The 21,034-nt window shown below is 47.1% G+C and overlaps 1 protein-coding gene across 1 annotated transcript in view; it reads left to right on the forward strand.

Moving 5' to 3' along the window:
* Positions 1–21,034, forward strand: part of LOC149350533 (uncharacterized) — a 189,202-nt gene that overhangs the window by 125,839 nt on the left and 42,329 nt on the right. Inside the window, exon 3 of the mRNA XM_089579575.1 lies at positions 20,415–20,484. Coding sequence (XP_089435701.1) covers positions 20,415–20,484 — 70 coding nt within the window. The remainder of the gene's footprint in view (positions 1–20,414; positions 20,485–21,034) is intronic.

Here is a 21,034-nt window from a genome sequence, read left to right on the forward strand (position 1 = left end):
AGGAAGCAGCATAGAGTCAACCTCGACCAAAAGACCCGTCTGTCGGGCATGATCAAGCTGCCGAATAAATGAATAAATGGCCAGCACGAAGCCCTCGGTATGCTGCCAAGTTTCCTTTCCAGCCAGTTTATTTTTAGCGCTAGAATCGGTGGCGCTGATACCAAGCATAAAAATGACCGTCGTAGATTCAAGGACACTAGTGAGAAGGGCTCTTCATGCTTCGAGCTCTCGTCTCGATCTTGGCTGGGTTTGTCGCCACTGCGCATGACGACGTTCGATTTGAAGTCCCCTGGAGCGACGCGTGCACGGTTATCCGATTAAAGAGAGAATAGAAAGCGGAAAGAGGCGAAATTCTTTCATGCATTATTTCCCAACGGCGTCCTTGGGCGGGTTTAATATTCAGAGCATTGGCCAGAGGCGAATTAAATTCTTTCGAAACGAGCTGCCTGGGGAGCGCCGGCGCGTACTGAAGCAACGGCATGAGGAATGGCACACTTCAGAACCCGCCTCCCCACCACCCGCGCTTACCACACAGCTTATAGCTGTCCTTCTTATTTCTATAGAAAACGGACAAAAGAAATCGGCATTTCACGATAATCAGAACACTGCGTTTCAACCTTCCGTACTGCTACTATTCAGCCTACACGATTTCTTTTTGGCGTAATTTTGCCTTAGCCTCCTGCCGCTCAACTTCACTCCATTTCGGATCAGTGTGTAAATGCGCAGAGGGCGACTTTTCACAGTTTTGTTTTCGTTCGGTCCCAAATCTAATTGCCCTCCCTTCTATAATTAAACTAGTGTGGTGTCTGTGCATCTGTTTCTCACTACAATTTTTAATTCGGTTTAACGCGTAAATAATTAGCTCGCCTGTCACTGTTGCGGTACTCTGTTGGACATTCTTGCCAGCCAACTTAGGTTTGATCTCGCAACTTATTCAGGGCGTGAGTTGAACTGACAATGTCGCATTTCAAAATCAGCGTGCAAATGGAGTCAGGTGTTGCAAAAATATTGCCATGAAAATAATGAGTGTCGAGCCAAATATTTATGAAGAATAAGCAGCGCAAATTTAAGATATCAGTACATTGAATATAAGTTGAATATGCCGCAATTAGATTCAGTGCGGAATCAGAAAAATTAGGACTATCAAATTTTTTCCACCGGCCTGCTGGCACTGCAAGAAATTGTATGTTGCCCACTTTATTTTTCGAACATTGCAGTTAAGTATTGAATAATCAAGCAGCCGTAGCTTTCATGGCGCGTATGATATTCGATTCAGTCATGGCTTCTTGCGGAAGAAAATAAAGCTGGCTTAAAATATGCGCCTTTTTTGTGGGTTGTTGGTGGAGCTTTGCGACTAAATTCACCAAGGCTGTTTTTTTGCAACCTTTCAAGTTATTTGCATACATTACTCTCTTGCTCGCATTATTATGGTAATTCAAATGTAGGTTTTGGGAAACGGCTGCCTACTTACTTGCTTTAGTCTGCACTGATTGGTGATATAGTGTAAGATATATTTTCTTCAAGAAAGAGCAAATAGAATATTGATTATGGTTGGTATGTGGCAGAATAAGGTGTACAAGCACAAACAATTGGGCTGGGGCTTCAGAGCCTAATTTGTTTACAAGCCCAGAAATAAAGAAAGCCCTTGGTGACGCCCTTGGCCCTCACGTGAGCCTCTTGCGGGACGTAATAATAAATCGCACGTCATTTTTGTCGTGTTTCGAGCCAGTGAGCTTAAACAGGAGCCATGGCGTTAGCCAAGCAAACACGACCACTTCGAACGGGATGGCCTGCTCCTATCACAATAAATACCGCCCGAAACTCACCCACTGAGGCTTTTTCAATGACGTCATGGATGAAATCACCTACCGCGTTTAGAGCGCGGTATATGCAAATAGTCTCAATGCATTTGCTTGTACCGCCGTGCGAAAATTCGTGGTAACGCATGTGAAAGGCAATAAACGTGTTCCGGAGAACATGAGCTCCAGTAGAATTCCTTATGTGCGCCTCGGTTATTTTTATTTCTCCTTGAAAGGGACCTAATTGAACGTCCTTCTATAAAAGCTGCTGTCTCCATATCTAACGTTGTTACTCTCTTTGAACGCGGGAGCGTTAGTGTCCCCATTTAGAAAAAAAAATTGTCTGGCGTCGCCAGCCTCGTAACCGGAGCGGCCGGGGCAACTCCGGCAGCCTAGAGGGCCACTTAGGTCGCGTGACCTTGTGGCGTCATCACAACGCGCCCAACGGATTGTGAGCAAACTGACCACCGTGCCAAGTGGCAGGTGGAAGGGAAGAGCACCCTGGGTCGCACAAGCCGCACCGGTGGCTGCACCTGCCATAGCAGAGTAGTGGCACGTCGCTTAACCGCGGCACCACTGCGCCAGGAGGGGCATGAGGGCTCCCAGGGATCTATGAATGTAAAGTAAAGAATGACCACTTCCACACATATGGGCATTAACCCATTAACGTTATCGCGTCATACCCTTAAGGTGGAGCTAAAGAGCCCCTTCAATATATATATATATATATATATATATATATATATATATATATATATATATATATATATATTGTGACGAAGACGAAGCTGGCAGTGGCGCGGGACGGAGCGCCCGCGCTAGGCCAGCGGCCATTAAACCATCTCATAGCCTTCGTTCACCACGCCTCATTCTTTGGCTGGCCGCTGCGTAACAATATATATATATATATATATATATATATATATATATATATATATATATATATATATGCGAAATTCAGAAACACATAATTTAGGTAAACATGTATTGCTAGTCGACGTTTCGGACAGAGGACAGGCTCGGTCCGAAACGTCGACTAGCAATAAATGTTTACCTAAATGAAGTTTTTTCGGAATTTCGCATTTTACCTCTAGCAACCAAGTACGCTTATATATATATATATATATATATATATATATATATATATATATATATATATATATATATATATATATATATATATATATATATATATATATATATTCTGCGTTGCTAGCATGCCTGAATTTACGTGGGTGGATCCAGCGCTGTCCGTGACTGCTCATCGTTAACACGGGACCACGGCAGCTTTTTTTTTAATTTTTTTCCGTCAGCTGCTCGCGAACACACTTTTTTGTCGCACAAGCAAGCGGTTAATCGTGGAACCTAATTTGTTATAGTGCAGTAGCAGTCATTCCAACATAGCAAAAGCCACATACGATGCAATAAAGAGAAATAGAAGAAATTGTTCACATAAAAGCTTTTCGCTCTATTAAGTTTCCCTCCTCGCTGCAAGGAATGCAAGACCTTTATTGGCGTCTTCGACTGTTCGCTTTGATCCTCTGGTTCAGAGCTCACAGATCGTCGCTAGCCCTGAATGACAGTCGAAGAAGGCGCTATCAAGCCGAATATGCGAAGCGCTTTGATAGCGGTCACTTGACGGAAGCGAAACTTGAAAGCTTTTCACTTGGCACTGACTGGTAGAAAGATCTGGCGCATTTTATTTATTCCGTATCGTACCTTTCTGTCGGAGCGCATCCACGTTCCATCCTCAGAGCGCTTTTTGGCAAAGCAGTTTGATCGGCACCGCAGCATGACTTTCGAGCTTTGTGAGCGCCGTCATCCCAATCAGTTCAATCAAGTTGCTCTTCCCGAGCACTGCGGGAAGGAATAGCTTCCACAAGGCGCAATTTTGCACACACAGGTTTTCGGGAGGCTGTCAATTTTACACGTAGGCCTACTGTCGTCCGAATCATTCTCTTCTCAGTCATTTTCGTTCTTGCTGAATCATTCTCAATCCGGAGTCCCGCTCCTTTCTCCTACAAGTGAATAGGGAGAAAGAGGCAAGAGGTCAGGGGGACGGTTGACAGGTGGCAGGTGGAGAGACGAAAATCCCCCTAAACGCCATCTGGCAGGTAGAGGCTTCGAATAGACGCAGACTCCTCCAGACAGTTTTCCCCTTCATGACCCTCCTAATGCCATAGCATTAAAAGTAGCTATCTTCCCTCGCCACCCACTACAGCAAATATTTATTGGTCAGTTGTGCATGAGTAACTGTACACTCACGGCCGGTTACGTGGTCTATTATCGAGTGGAGTATAAATGAAGAGACCACAGAGAAGCGCCGCTGGCCACCGACATGCTTGTAAACGCCTTTGTCCCCGTTTCCTACTTTTTTCAGCCGGCAGTAGCGTAGAGTACAGCAGCTTTGCCAACAATGCACACGTGTTCTCGCGGATTTTTTCAATGAAAACCACGGTAGACGCGCGGGGCGCGCGGCGCGGGCCATCAATGCGCATCCCGTTATCTGCCCCGGACTCGGGCGCCAGCGATCGGCTTCACTGGCTGCTGCTCGCCGCCGCGTCGGCGTTGAAAAGCTCGGCGCTCACTGGGTGTGCGGCGCGCGGTGACCTCGGTACGGGATCCTGACGCTCGCTTTCGTCAGTCGACATCGGAAACGAGTGCGCGCGCGACAGCCGTCCCGACGGAAGCGCAACCTCGCTGCGGGCCGCTGATAAGCCGCCTGTGTAGCGGCAAACTGCCTTCGGCGTCCTACGGTTCGCGAAAATTGAGATAAGCCCCCCGCCGCCTTGCTGCACGGGCGAGTGCGATTCCCTTCTCGCTCCCCACCCACCACTTTTGCGAAAATTGCGCAACAGTTCACGCAGGACAGCTGCGGCCACGCTGTGCGTACAGAATGCAGACAGACGACACCACTGCAGGCCGTGTTGGTTGCGTGAGCTTAATTTGGCATCAGACGCTTTGCCGCGCTCACGGGACCAGTTCTCACAAATTTGTCACGCCCATCTCCTGTCTGGCAACGGTGGGATGCGACCCAATCAACGTGGGCGCCCTCCCTAGTTCCACCTAACGAATGAGCTTCTGTAAGCCTGCGCCTAAGGTCAACCTTAATTATACTTCTCGCCTCTTCACTAAGCAGTGACGATGAGGCTCATAACTTAGCTGATTTTTTAGTTTTGTTAGCGGCGACTTCCTGAAACGTACTCGTTAGAACTTGAGAGAGCTTGAAAACGTGAACAATGTTGCGTACAAACTCTAATACGCCACTGTAGCGGAGACAACGCTATGAATACGCCGCAGTACACGCTTCCCTGAAGGCAGGTCACTGAAACACGCCCCATTTCGAATTCTCACCATAGTCCGTTTCTCCACTAATTATGCAACGCTGGAAACGCTGACTTGGCTGCGTTTGTTGACACAGTATGAGAGCTCGTCAGCACCATCTCTACAGTACATTTAGGGCATATCCTTGCAGCAAAGGATAACCATTAATGAACACAAAAGTAATGAAATAAAACTTCTTCCGTCGTTTATTTTCAACTAAACGCTGCCTCTATGCAATAGATGCATGTATAAGTGGCATCAGAGTCGCCAACTGACTGCGAGCTGCCTACGCACATCATCCCACGCTCGACATATGAATTTTTCGTGCGCGTGGGTCCTAAACACTCGAATCCTCGTGAAATTCGCATCTCACAGCGTACGGGGCGCGTATTGAGCGCTGCCCCGAAAACACGACGCTACACGAACAATTCTACGGTGCACACGACTGTTCACGAGTCTTCATACATGCTCAGTCATGAACCTGAACTGCTATCTAAAAAAAAAAAAAACGTTCTAAACCATAACTAAGTTTCATGTCAGTAATGCAAGACATTGCACGGAACTATCCAGACGAGTCTGACAAGGCGAGAGGGAAAGGTCAGCAATATTCTAAATTCGGAGGTTTACAACGGCATTTCAAGCGAGAGTCGACAGTTTACATTTTATAACAAATTCAAGAGAACCGAACGAACCATCCTCTAGGCTCGCTAGGGCTACACATTGAAGCAGGTTGAGTCTGTTGAGACTTGAAGATAGTTTCATCAAAGTAGAAAAAAAAATGTTTCGCTATAATGGTGTTCGCGAAATTATCTCGCGTAAATGAACCACAAATGGTTCTCAAGCTGAACAGGGCTGCCTGAATTGTGATTCCACAGCTGTCAGTTGTTTAATTCCTCCGTTGGTTTTCTTTTCGTCTGGAACACTGTTCCCTTTAGCTACTGCCCCTTCCAATTCCGGCAAGCAATCTATGCTGATAGAGGAGGCGCGAAATTGCAATGACAGATGAGCGATGAGCGCGCGTGGTTGCCAAATACCACGCATGGATTTAAAGGGGAAAATGCCCCACTCGTTAGCGTATACGAATGGCGAGGTGGGCGTCATAGCTGATTTCGACAGAGACAGACAGCCGGGAAGGGGCTGTTTCACAACTCCAGGTGAAGGCACTGCGTGCCAACTTGTCACTTAGCGGCCTCTCTTCGCGCTATACTGGGCTCAATGAGTGACGCTCCTCACTCACCGACTAACAGATGCGTCACCGAACTATTACTGATCATCTACCACCTGGCTGAATTAACGCCTCCGTAATAGTGCAAAAGCTCTATTCCGATGGATAAACCCTGAGCTAGATCTCGCGATGTCTCTATGCTTGCGATATTTGTGGGTCTGTGCCAAGTGAAACAAGTAGCTCAAAATAAATCAAGTAAATATCCGCGACAGAGATTCGAAACTCGCGGCGGCGCAAACATATCAGCTTTGCTCGCCACTGCGCAAGAGCTCTAGGCTGCCGATTCTTGCTTACAATATGGTATTTATTGCAATGATACAATGATACGATGTTTTATGTACATGAGTTATCTACAAACATTAAGAAAAAAGTGGCAAATGAACACACCTAAGCAACGAAGCACAAAAAAAGAATCAATGCAGCCACGTACATAGCTGATACATCATAATACGACACATCTTAGTGACACAGACCTAAAAAAAAAAAGTCACGAAACAGCACAGCAGTACCAGTCAGTGCTACTCCGGTTAAAACTCGGTCTGGACATACAATTCTTCCAGGTGTACAAATCATCCTGCTGAAATGGTCTTCATCATGCGTGTTTTCCACAGGCTGTGTAATCCAATTAAAAATAACATGCCTAAAGATTCATCAATAAATGGCACTGCAGTTAGACATCGCATAGAATGCGGCTTCAAATTAAGACTGTTTTTTTTTTTTTTACTGTCCGTTGCATCAAGTCCTAGAGAAGTATCGCATCTTTACAATTGATGAAACAGCACTGAATTGCTTCAGTAGAGTCACAAAGGCGATAGTTAACTGTAGATACAAAAATTCCTGTAGCAAAATGTTTTTGTACACGGCGAGAGGGGCATTTTACATACTCTCTTCAGTATGTCATGTCCCGGTAAACAAAAATGCATAGAGCGATACACTGGCAGAGGGAACAGCATACAATTTACGTCCTTGCACAACTGTTTCCTCGCCACTGAAAAAAGTAGCACAGAGGAAAAACGAACAGAAACCGAACTAGGCTATCGACGCAGTCGAACACGCCTCGTGTTAAAATGCAACATACTCTCGCGCTGTGCACTCCACATCGTCTTCTTCATCAACTAATACTAGTATCAAGCTAATATTCGCGCTTTGAGCTATATGGCGGTAGTGACGGAGAGATATGCGCTGCATGCGTTGGCATGGACAACGTTGTGGCAGAAACGAGGCACCAGAGCAATACGCGTTGACGTTGACAACACTGCTGCAGAAACGCGGCTCCGGAGCATAGGTCACCGGCGTACATTGGGCAAATTTGTATTGACGATAAAAAATTTGAAGACGCGCATAGCTGGCTCCCTGGGTCAGTGGACACCTCAGTCGAGCTTGCAGGTACGTGGCGATGGTGTCCACCTGCGAAAAGCTGTGCTTTCGCACAATATGTAGTGCTTATCAATGTTAAACCGCCAGTCTTCTTTTAAGCGTCTTTTGAGAACCTGAATTCCCAGCCTGGTAGCCTCCTTCTTTGGGAAGAAATTCTTCACTGCCCCAGTAATAGGTCCCACCGAAGAGGCTACTTTTGAATTCATCACGGCAGCTTCATAGGAGAGCGGTAATTTTTACCAACAACCAGCCTTCGCTTGCAACATGATCTTATCATGGACATGCTGAGGCGCAGACGCACATAGAATACAATACGGGAACAACACCCTTACATGCTTACAGCAATTCTGTACAATATACTATTTCATGTTCTTTTCGTAGTGTGCCCCAGATGACTTCAGTGTGAATTCAAATGTCTTTTTATAGATATAGCTAATAGTAAGGCAACAGTAAACACAAACGAACTAGAAATTCGCTCTGTTCTACTTTACGAGCCTACTTAAAATGACCATTGAAGCCTTCTCTAACTAATAAATGAATTCCACGACTCACACTATAACAAACTGCGACCGCCGTTCTAAACCATGTATTTCTAATGAAGTCCAAGCTTTGTCGGAAACCTGTCAGGTTGTTATGAATCTTCGCCACGGCGAAAATATGGTCAAGGCCAGAGTAGCAGTAACAATCAATTTTTAGATTTCGCGCGGTGCTGATGGAGCATTTCTTTAGATTTCAGAAAATTATTACACTTGCGTATTCGCTACTTCAGAAATGTTTTTGATTCTTTTGTGTGTGTGTGGTCACAACCAGCGGAAAGGTAGAGGCTTTCAGAGGGTTTATTTGCATTTTTCCAACCCTACTTTGTTTTCAATTTTTAGATCTGGCAGCCTTCTAACAGTACATTTCTTTCGCTATCAAAAAGTATGTTCCACCTGCCCATTGGCGACTTCAGAACTTAATTTTTCGTCCTTCTTTGTAGTTACGTCGAGTGTAAAGGTGCTACGATTCAGATTCTGTGTCTGCATTTTTTGTAACAAAATTTTACTAGGTTTACGCGCTTTTTCTCAGCAACTATAAGCGTAAGCATACAAAAAATTTCCCAAATTTCAACCAATGCTTTTCACATCACGGACACCAGAATCAAGAGCCTGAGTCTATTTCTGTCTTTATCACTAAGAAAAAAATTTCCTGGGTGGCAATTTCATAGCATGGAGAAATAAAAATACATAATAAATCAATTTTTGTACAAAGCTCATACTTTTATAATCAGTTGGTAGAACAACAGTTTCTACTGTCATACAAAATTTCAACAGAAATCAATTTTTTTTGTACACAGATCATACTTTTATAATCAGTTGGTAGAACAAAAGTTTCTACTCTCATAAAAATATTCAACACACTGCATTTATTACATTTTAAGAAAAATTACATCAGTATAAAAACTTTTAAAACGTTTAAAATACTATGCATAACTTCACTTCAGTTTTTAGCGCTAATGCAAGCTGCACATATTTAGAAGATTGCTAGGAAATTTCAAAGCCATAGATTTCATTACAACTGCTCTCCAGCCAACCTTCGAAAACCATTTTCAAAGTTTCGCTCAACCTGAAATGACAATTTTTCGCTTAATCCGCCCTCAAGCAAAGGCTCCCACAGAGTCTGCATGGACCGCCACGAAGCGGCAAAGCTTTGTGTTAGTAGGAAGACTTCGAGAAGCGCCAGAATACGATTAAGTTTTGCTGCACCGAATACCTGCATGCGGCAGCTTCACAGACAACATCTTACAGGAAGCAAGTTCCCGAGAAGTTATTTCGTTTTTCTTTCCAGCGCACCGGACCAGTTAAAGAGTGGACGAAGGCAGCTAGGTTAGGTACGTAGATGACGCTCAGAGCTTTGGGTAGAAGTGAAGCAACGGTGGCAGGGCGTTGCTTTTTTGCCATCAGCACCGTGTTGTCAATACAAAGTTCTGTGGGGCACTGGCGGACTGAGGGTGGGTGCTTCCTACATAATGGGATAGGCTCCCGTCTGTTCGTTCACAGAGACCGGCTGCTGAACTGACCGTTGTATTTTGCCGCAGAGTGAGTGAAATCACATAGTAATGCAAAATCATGATAAGCCCCGGTTTGGGCACTTTTCTGCTTTCTTGGACGTTGAAGCCGGGATGATGCAATGTCGTTTCTAGTTATGGATAGTTACAGCCTAACGTGCAAACGCATTAGTGTCCGAGTATGGTATTAACCTAATTTGTGAAAGCATAAAGAATATTTGTTTTTCTGCGATTTTTTTTTCTTTTTTATGTTCGCTTTCACATACAGCAGTACTGTGCATCCCAAATAGGCTCGCACCATAATTTTTCTTGCAGTTCGTTTTGCTTAAATTGAATATGCAAACCTGAGCACTCAGGTCGCATCCCGCGGGACCATTACCACATTTAACCGGTTCAATAAATCAAGAGGAGATATCTGTACCGCCCTCAGCCTTAAGAAATAACAAAAAAAAAAACAAAAGAAACCAATACAGCCACATCGGCGGCTGCAGGGGTTGCTGGGTGAGCCAGCGTCCGCGGCGTCGATGATTTTCTGCACCGGCGCTTAAGGCTAAGCGGCGAGTTGCTAATTAAAGTCAGTCCGAGGCTCAAAAAGCAGCAATGGTAATTGCCTTATTTTTTTTTTCTTTTAGCATCCGCGAGATTCATTAGATACTAGATACACAGCTCAGTCTGCGCACAGGTCTGAGCAATTTTCTACACCTAGATTTCTTGGCTAATCTGTCGCCGCTGAGACGATTTAATGATCCGAGAGCACGCCATCTCGCTGGCTGCATGGCGACCGTTTTTAATCTTTCGCAGCGCCCCCGCCGAACAAAACTGCGCTGCAACCTTATTTCGGGAGTTCATCTTGGGAGACGTCCAACTCCCGTCCTTCCTGTCCCGCGAAGTAGACCCATGCGTCGCCCCGGCTGCGCAGCTCGCCAGCCGTCAGGGAGGACAGCGCGCACTTTGAGCCCGCTGGTTGCCCCGCGCCCATCTCGGTGCTTTCGGGTTCGTTATTTTTGATGATAGTCGCCGTGGCCCTGATGAACGTCGTCCCCGTCTGCGTCGTTAGATGTGCATATATTTTTGTTCGCCACTAGCGCATTCCTTCCGGACGAGACGTGGGCGGTCCCGTCTTGTTGACAGGCGGCTTGCTGTCGAAAGTAAAAACTACACGTTCCGTAGCTCCTCTTCACGGACATAAATGGGCATCCAGGGGCTTCGCTCTCCTGCAGCGTCAATCTCCCTGTACTTTGTGTGGACAAGGTTGGGATATGCTTTACTCAAGTTCGAATACGTTAGATCTTGAAAGGATACCTGTTACTCGTTCGAAGTGTTTTCGATTTTGGGGGCATGTTGCCACCCGTCTTGAATATTTGTGGCCCCTATTTTTAAGGGTACTTAGGTAAACCACGACGAACCACATCTACCGCATCGAACGCTGCGATGCCGCGGACAGCTGCGACGACGTTGACTTGAATTTAGCAACCAAGCGTAAACGGGACACAAATTCCGAGGTCGTTTTCTTTGCACAGCTTCAAGGCGTTGAATCGTTCTGCACACGAAGCAGACCAGTGTTCAGCGGTGTGACCAATGGTGCGGGAAATATTTCTCTGGTGATCAAGCTATGTTTTAGGATGTTCGTGAAAAAAAAAAGAGCTGTTTCACACAAAAGCCTCGGACACAACAGGTTTCAAATTCTGTGGTCAAGACAAGATCTGAGCAATGCAGGAATAATTTTCGACGCAAGTTTTTGATTCAAGTGCAACAAAACGCCACTGTTCATCCCCTTCGCTCCGTTAATTTGCCAAGCAGGCTTACACATGTTCGCGAAACATGAACCTCCTTCAACCACATAAATTCCTGCTACCATGTATTTCGCATGAATTTTGACGCTTCACCTAACAAATTTGTATATCATCCGACGGTGACGAGCTATAAGGAGCCCTTCAACCTTTAGATTTATGCGACAGTTCTCGAAACTTGGCTTCTTCCCATCAGAAACGGACAATGTTCTCGATTTGCCTCTACGCTTACAAGGTCTGCTCGTGATACCGTAACTCAAACGCCTAACACAAGAACGCAACTCCTCAGAGGCCATGCGGATCCGTAACTACGTTTCCGTCAGCGCGTGGCCTCACGCGCAATTTTGCCTCCACGGTGCCACTGTGGTCATGGCGCTCGGCTACTGACCCGAAAGACGCGGGTTCGATCCCGACCGCGGCCGTCGAATTTCGATGGGGGTAGAATGCTAGAGGCCCGTGTACTGTGCGATGTCAGTGCGCTTTAAAGAATCGCTGGTGGTCAAAATTAATCGGAGTCCTCCACTATGACGCCCCTCATAGCCTGAATCGCTTTTGGACGTTAGACGCCACGAACCAATAAACACAGCACAAATACTTTCAACCTCGTAAGCTGTTTTATTTTTTAAAACAGCAAGTTTCATGTTATTTTAAGTTGCTTTCTTCCTATTCCTTTTTAGCAGCATAGTTAAGTGGTGCATTCAATGGCTTTGAGGTTAAAGGGCAGGCTTTGTGATTGTTACTGAAATAGTTTCCTTGCTCTGTGGTGCCTTTCCCAAGCGAATCTGAAACTTTTGAAAAACATGCAAGATAAAAGCACTGAAAATATGCATTCATCTCATCAGATAACTCAAGGTATAAAGTCATCATGAAAACTACTTGTCATTCGCCATACGCAGCTATATACCCAGTCACACCGTCGGATGGTAGAAGCATCAGCAGTCGCTAGCTAGCGCTCAGCAATTGTTGCGTGCAGTGTGCAAACTACCGCGTGGAAGAGCGAAGGATAACGATGGTCAGTGCGTCTGGACTACTCACAAGCACCGGCTGGAACTGCAGCTAGCGTAATGAAAGTGCTTTGGACACAAGAACATAAATGGCCCTAAACAACGTGACACCAGTTTCTTTAGCGGCATGGACGACACCAGGAACTGTCGGCAATTCCGACAAAGATGGAATAAATATTCTTGTGGGCCAAAATAAGCCTTAATAAGCCTTAGTCGCTTTGGGACGTTAAGCCCCACAAAACCAAAACCAAACGAAAATAAATGCAGCGCATACGCTAGCCTCACCAGCAAATGCCTATTCCGACACCTCCATATTTTCTTGATCCCTCTTGCTGCTGTTTCACCTTCTTTAATTGCTTTCATTCCTGCAAAAGCCGCCGCGGTGGCTCAGTGGCTATGGTGCTCGGCTGCTGACCCGAAAGACGCGGGTTCGATCCCGGCCGCGGCGGCTGGAATTTCTTTGGAGGAGAAATTCTAGAGGCCCGTGTACTGTGCGATGTCAGTGCACGTTAAAGAAACCCAGGTGGTCGAAATTTCCGGAGCCCTTCACTACGGCGTCTCTCATAGCCTCAGTCGCTTTGGGACGTTAAACTCCATAAAACCAAACCAATCATTCCTGCAAACTATCGCGAAACGGGGCATCAAACAGAAGGACGCGCTTATCAAGGTGAAATATGACGGCCAACCATATCTGAAAGCCTGTCGGTTCCCAGATAGGGTTTGCGCTCGGGAGATAACTTGCCTTGAAGTTTCATCTGTCATAATCAACCGCGGAGCGCGCCGCGCCACTCCACTGACCGATCGCACAGTTTATCAACGCCGACGTTAGTAAGCGATTCAGAAGTGGCTCCGCAGTGAAAACGATGCCCAGTCTGCTCCAGGCAGCTTAGCGGAGTATCTCGTCTGCCATTTTTTTAGCCTTGTGGCGCCAGGCCTACTGGAAACTGTCTAGTGCTGCTTGAGAGACAAAATTTATTGTCATTTATGGGGCGTTTCCTTTTTTGAGGGCGGGTTGGTGCGGTGAGAGCGGGAGAACTGCCCCACTGAAGGGCAGCATGTGATGTTCTAAAGGCTTCAAGCTCCGAAGCCAACGGCATTGTGATACTAAGCAGTTTTAACTCGGTCGTTGCTTTCTCTAAAATTACTACCAGGCCCGCAAATACTGTAGATGCGACAAAACTGTCCACGTAGGTTAATAGTTGATATCTTTCTGTGTGCCACAGCAATACTTCTGGCCAGCAGGCGTGACGCAGCAGATAGCTCCTCTGAACTCTTAAACATACAATTGAACCTTGGGGCACGAGCGTTTTTGCGAGTCGCCTCCATCGAAATGCGGCGACCGCGGATGGACTAGATTGTGCGTCCTCTTGCTCTGCTGCCGAACACTGTAGCCACTGAGCCATCGCGGCGGCTTGCACATGAATATCATAGTTGCCGGTGTGAAGACTCTTCACGACGAGCGGACATCCTCCTCGATTATTTTTTAACGGTACAGGCGGTCGTGTAAGGCTCTAGAAGAGGACCCGTTGGAAGCGCGGAAACCGGCTCTTCAACTACGCAGCATGAGGACGCAAGGAAACGGTCACAGTTGATGAGACCCAGAAGTTTGCGCGCAACACATAAATAAGCTTCGCTTATTAATAGATATAACGGCTTTCGCCCTTGGCTTGACGACAATCATTGCCGGTGTACATTTCTTAGCTGGCGCGTTCAGAATGTCAGCTTCTTGCGCGCTTTGCAAACTCCGCGTCAGATGATGCCTGGCATCTGAAATGTAGATGTCATTAGCACATATTGCAAGCCGAACAAGTTGCAGAAACGAGTTGACAAATTTAGTGAGCGCCAAATGAAATATTTCAGAGATTGTTAAAACGCTGTACTGTCTGGGTCACGCTCTATAGACAGCCTTTTCAGCGGGCTGCTACGCGTGTGGGTGTGTGCCGAGTCAACAGTTTAACGTGCGGTGCTTTCTGCGTTACATGGCGTTTCAAATTTCCCGCTAGACTGACACCAGCGACTTTCATCGGCACTTCCTCTCTCAGTCGTATTGTTTGGAACATTTTTTTTTTCATTCTCCCATCTGTTACGGCTACCATGCGACGATGCGCGGGCAGTGTACCGCCGACTTTGGAATTTCATCTCTTCCTGTGCTCGGGCACGTGGCACACCGGTCATGCAAAAACAGAGGCTTGTAGCAATCAGCAAAGCGCGAACATGCCATGCTACGTGCTTAGTAGAAGGTGTAAGTAAACAGATATTATAGTACTTTAGAGCTTCGGAATGCATCTGTAAAAATCTGTTTTATTTTAGGCAATGGTCGGTAGCGCGTCCTCGTGAGCCCGGCGACGCGAAACAACGATATCGTTTTGCTATCTACATAAAAATGTGTAATAATGAGTGCTTAACATGGTCAGTGGCTTGGATGCAATCAAATTTATCTCTATTTCAGACCCGCAGTCAGCAACGGGATGCTTCAGAAGCGCAAAGTCTCTGCCGTACTCATACGCGATCTTAAAGGGAGAGTGCTACAAATCCATTTCAACGTATACCAAACAGCACCACATTGGGCGCTGTGCACTTTTTTCACGAGCAGCACTGTACGAACAAAACCCAGCTTTTTGTGCGCGGTTGAAACGAAGGTTTTTGCAGGTACCAATCAACTGAGTCTACCTTTTTCCACTGTATCGACAGCATATGCTGTTACTGACCCGCAGAAGTTTGTAACATGTTTATCAACGCCCATATACGTAGGAATGCCTCAGCGCGCGAATAAATTTTTATCATCTCGCTTATTTGCTCTCTGTCATTCGTCGCCCCCCTTTCTTTTTCAGCGAATATTTCATCCCCCCCCCCCCCCCCCTTATGCTTTTTTGAAGTAAGCGGGGTTGCGGTCATTCCAATGAGAGTTGCCAGCATGCTCTTGTACCTTTTTCTAACTGTGTATATATTTCGTGTTTGGACAGCAAAAAAATGATAACTGCTGGATTAGAGATTAGGCGCATTCTTTACGTCTAATCAGTCGCGGTTGAAAGTGGGTCGTGTAATCGGGCACGCTGTGTCAATACAGTTTACTCTGATCTGGCTCATTCGAGCTTTTCTTCTTTATTCGTTGTTCCTTATTCCGATCTGCCTCTCTCTTCATTAACAACGTAAGCGGATGTCGCTCCGTGTGATGCGAAGCGGTCCTTTCATTTCTCCTCCGAACACAATTTCGTTAGGCCGCACTGTCATGCTTGGGATCCATCGCCAAATGGGTTTGCTTTTTTTCCTTCTACGCTGCGCTACGTCAATTAGCGCAGCGAATTCGAGCGTCTCATTAGCTGGACGAGCTCGTTTTTCGCGCTCAATACACCGAAGGGGTGCTTCCTCCATCTTTTCTTTGTGTTCGCCTCTCTTGCCTGCGAACTCTAATTACTTCCTCCGCGTACATGAGACTCTCTATTCTTTCGATACTCTCTCCTTATACCTCTTTCCTTCTGCCCGCAGAGAGTATCGAAGCCCTTCAAGCCACATTAGGGCCCTCAATATTTACTGTTTTTGTTATGCCAACATGTGTGTGGCTAAAATTCTGTTTGCTTCGCTAATGCTAAGAGATGTGGCTAAAAAAAAAATACTTTTTTTGCTTAAGACCAAAAAATAAACAGTAAATAAACTCTCCTTAACGCTCCTTGAGCTAAATCTAGTGTGTTATTTTCATTTATTTGTGTGGTCATTGTTTTCCTGCTCTTTTAGTTTTGTGTAGTATTATTACAGCAGCACCAGAACCCGACAAGCAATCGAAAAAAAAAAGCAGCGATTGGGCATTTGCTGACATTGTTGCCACTCGTTTTTGTTGTTCCCATTGGTGTCAGTTAGGAAACCGTCCAGGTTAAAACTGACTTTTCGTCCTTGCATAGATGGGTTAGTAGAAGCACACAGCTCAACAGAAACGTTGTCGCTTATTCATCCAGCTTTTAGGCCCACTTAAGCAACGCTCACGATAGAGCCTTTGTTACTTCCTTTTTGTGTTTATCAATGCACTCATAGCTCTCTCAGTAGATTCTCTGCTGTAGCTCACGCGCAACATTTGGTTAAGCTCTCGGCCCGCAGAACACTCATTCCCAGATATCCACACTTTATCGATATTATTTCCTGACACGTTTCTTGATTTATCTGCGCCTACCTCGTATTTTTAGAAATTATACGCCGAGGGGATGCGCTCCCGCACGTACAATCTTTATCTCGCTCGCAGAACCGATTTCGCGTTGTTTGCGACGGAGCAGGCTATCGGCGGGCATGCCTGCTTTCGCGGAGCGGCCAGAAAGCGCCATGTAGCCTCAATATCTCCCAAAGTTCTTCCTCGGATGCAATCACTCATGTTTTTTGTGTTCGGCTTTCTTTTTCGTCTACCATCCTCCGCCCACTCCTCGCTTCCTCTTTCTCCCCTGCATTGCCGAGCAGAAAGCCAATACAGGGCGGCGGATCAGCGTGGCGCATCCCAGGTGGTGTTGTTTCAGCGCGGCCCGGTTGAGCCACTTGGCGAGAGCCGGCCATTTCCTCCGGGCTTATCTCTCCGGCAGCGGCGCTTCTTTCTCGCGGCCGCTTTTATCTCGAACGGCTGCTGTTTATATTTCTTTCCCACGCGCGCTCGCTTCCTCGCTTGTCTGCCGAAGCCCCGGCAAGATCTCTTTCTCGCCGCGGCTCCGTCAAGATCGGTTGAGGTTGCATTTCCACGACGTGCTGCGGCAAACTAGGGACAGCGGAGCGCGCGGAGTGAGATGGAGCGTTCACACAAGCCACTCGACATGCCAGGTTCCGCGCTGGCCGGTGGGAAATAAAACATCCGGCTGGCCGGCGGAAGCCGAGAAAGGCGTTCGGAAGAAAGGGACGGCGGCGAGGGTTATCGGGAAGCGCGGCCGTCGTATTCGGCGCCGAGGTTATGCCCCCCTCGGCTGGACGCGGAGGACCTGGTTCTGCGCGCCGATCCTTCTAGGCAGCGTCCGTCTAGGGCCCGGGTGCTTCCGGGGGAGGGCGCCGCGTCTGCACGGAAACGTCCAATGGTTCCGCGAGTGACCGCACTGTCGCATTCGAGGAGGACCGATTGAGGTTCGCTCTTTCCGGGCTTTGACGCGCACTTTGCCGGGCCTCGAGGGCTTGACATTTTCTGCGAGGAAACGATGTCTGCTCGAGTATTCGTTGTGTAGGGAAACTCCCCAGAGCCAAATCACGGCTTGGAGCGCTTGCACTGCGTGTTGAGTGTGAAGGAACGGGGTGAAAGAAGAAAAGAAGAAAGAGGTGCCGTAGTGGAGGTCTCGAGAATAATTACGACCACCTGGGGCACACGGGCGCGTTTTGCGTTTCGCCTCCATCGAAATGCGGCCGCCGTGGTCAGGTTCGAAGCCGGGTACTCCGGCTCAGTAGACGAGCGCCTTAACCACTCAGCCACTGCGGTTTACAGAGATTAAGCATAGCGTGATCCGCGGAAACCCTCTGCGCATGCACAGATCACCCTGAGCTCGCCAAATGGCGCCCGGTCCCGGCCAGGCTCTGCCTAGCTGCGCTCACGCTTGCCGCGTCGGGACCAGTCGACGCGTGCGCACTGGCGGCGCGCGGAAGTGGTTCGCGGTAGCGGCCGCGGATAACGTCTTGAAGCTAAAGCTTCACTACGGGACCTCGTGCTTCGGTCACCGGGTACCTAGTTTTGACCTTCAGGTCAAACCATGAAACAGAGAAAAAGAAATTGAATCAATATCCATGACTGGGAGTCGAACCCGCGGCAGCGCGTACAGATATCCTTTAAGGGTCGCTTAGCGAGACCACTAGGCTATCGCCGCAGCCAAGACGCCTCGTGTTAAACTGCGCCACACTATCGCGCTGTTCATTGAAGATCGTCGTCTTATCAACTTCCATCTGCTCCGTCTCGCGGCACTGCCTGCTCACCGTCGTCTTCTACGTAGCACAAATCAGTGTTTTCGCTCCGATTCGAATGTAGCAAACATTCTCTGTAGTTTTCCAAATATTTCTATTCACGCGACTTGCGCAGGTGTGTATATGTGCCGTCTGGAAGCCATGACTGCTATAAGCGCGGATGCAAAGCACGCAGGCTGCGACAGATTATTACAAGCATGAGATGGCGTGTAGACCGTTAGGCTGCTTACCCTGAACAATGTCTGCCAGATACGCCTTAGGCCAGAACATCAAGTGGCGCATTCGGCGCCATTTGATGCTCAGCGTAGCCCGATGGTTTGTATTAAAGCGTCCCAGATATTGTTGACAGCATACATTTGTGCATACATGCATGTGGAAATACGCGCGAGCGTTATAGTGGTTAGGAGGGCAGCAGTGCGTCTTTCCAGGCTACAAAAATAAATAAATAAATAAATAAATAAATAAATAAATAAACAAATAAATAAATAAATAAATAAATAAATAAATAAATAAATCAGCAATAAAGTCTGACCAGCGGCTCCCTATTGTTGCGTTAGGACCTCAGTTCTGAGCATTGCGAAGTCTACGGCTCTAATATGACAATTACGGTCCACACAATGCGACGGGAGATAAGTGACGGTGCGGTTTCCTAAACCTGCGTTTTTTTTTTCGCGGCCTCAAGTGTTACATACTCCCACGTGGCGACGGCGAAGCCTAGAGACGAAGGTGATGTGGGGATGGGTAATCCCGCCGTCGAAGTGATTTATTCCGAGCCCCGCGGACCTGTAAAATATTCAGAAACGAGAGTCCCCCGTCGGCGCCCTTTGTCTTTGCAGCAAGGGACAGGATGAGAAGCCCGGCCGCTCTAAAGGTAATCCTCTTGCAAGTTCAGGCGCAGGAGGAAGCAAAAGTTATTCGGGCCGCCTTTTAAGACGGACGAATATCGTGTCGTAAGCTGTAAGCGAACTTGAATTTGCTTTACGCAAACAACGAGATACTCAGAGGGTAATGTGTTTTTTTGTTTCACTGAGGCGGCGCGGTGAAAGGCAAAAGTAAATGCGCTTCAGCACGTGGGGTAAACCCACCGCGAACACAAATAAAAGCAGCTCTCTATAGAAACGTGTCCCCACTGTTGTCTTGCCCAAAACTAAGCAGGGTAGGGAGCGCCCTGAACTTGTTGTAAAACTTGATATTCATAAATACCAAGGCGGAAGAGGGGAGGAGGGCTTAATTTTAATAATTCGTGTCCCCACCCGCCCTCTTTCGCCAAGGAAAACAAGGCCGGTGTTCGTTTTATTCTCTTCATGCCTGCTCGTGCATGTCTTACGCTGCTGCTTCCTTTGTGTCGTCCCCAGATTGAGCTTTGCTGCTTAATGGCTCCCCGCCGAGCCCCGAAGGCTCCCAAGCTGTCGCCTAGTTGTTAACGGGCGCTTCTTGGAGTGTATAATTGAGAACGGAAGCACGGTAGCCTCGCCTCTGGGCGAGGGATTATAATTGTTAATTATTGTTTCGCGCACACTGCCTGTGTACTCATGGCCCCTTTTCAATTCGCTCCCTTTTTTCCTCCTCCCTTCCCCTCCCTCCCATCCCCCACTCCACAATTCCCCTTTTCTTTCTTCCAGCTCTTTCACGTGAGACCTTTTTCGCATCGCGTCTTTTTTCTTCTACCTTCTAACGCGCTGTACGCAACGTCCGTGGGACGTCATTCGAGCCCCGCACAGCATTATATCCTTTTTCTCCATCCTTTTTTTTTTCTTTAATTTTTTCCCTCTCTCTCTCTCAAAATCACGGCGCCCCTCCGCTGCACTGTTTTTTGCATCGTGTTCTCCTGGCACACAATTTTTTCTTTTTCACTTTTTTGTCAGAGAGTGACTCAGTGTTTGCCGACGGCGTTCTTTTTCCTCCCTTTTGTCCCCAACTCCTCCTTTCTCTATTTTCCAGACGTTAACATGGTTTCTGAGCCCAAGCCTCACCAGGTTAACCGCAAAAGGCAGAACCTGGCGCCGGACCCGTAAGTGCTGTGAACACTTTCACTCTTCCACATGTTGTCTGTGTCTTTTCAGTGGTAACGGTGCGTGAACGCGTCTGGATAGCGAACGCTCAAAATGCGCCTCAGGCAGGTGACATCGCGACGAAAGTTTGCATGCGTTCTTGTTCGGCATACTGGTGCAGCCCAATCAGTTGTAGTGGACTACCGCGCCAGTCTGGCACCACCTCCTCGTTTCATCACTCGCATATTAGGCAAAACAAAAAAAAAACAAAAAAAAACGAGCTCCTCAAAAAACCACTCAAGTAAATAGTGAAGCATCACAAAACCCTGCACCAAGATTTATATCAAGGCATTCTCCAGACTTGTCAGCATAACTCAGATAACGAAATAGTTCCAACTAGTACTGCTACAGGTAAGGCGCCAGAAGCAAAGGCTCAAACTTCTGCACTTAATATACACCGTCTCGAAGGGCATTGATAAACAAAAGTATCTCAAAGCACCCCACTATACTTGTAATAGGAGAGACCGCAGTCTTAAAATATCTTAACTTACCTGCAAAACAAACTACACG

Source organism: Amblyomma mixtum, chromosome 3, assembly GCF_055824585.1.
Source record: "Amblyomma mixtum isolate Tamu chromosome 3, ASM5582458v1, whole genome shotgun sequence".
NCBI classification, from domain to species: Eukaryota; Metazoa; Arthropoda; class Arachnida; order Ixodida; family Ixodidae; genus Amblyomma; species Amblyomma mixtum.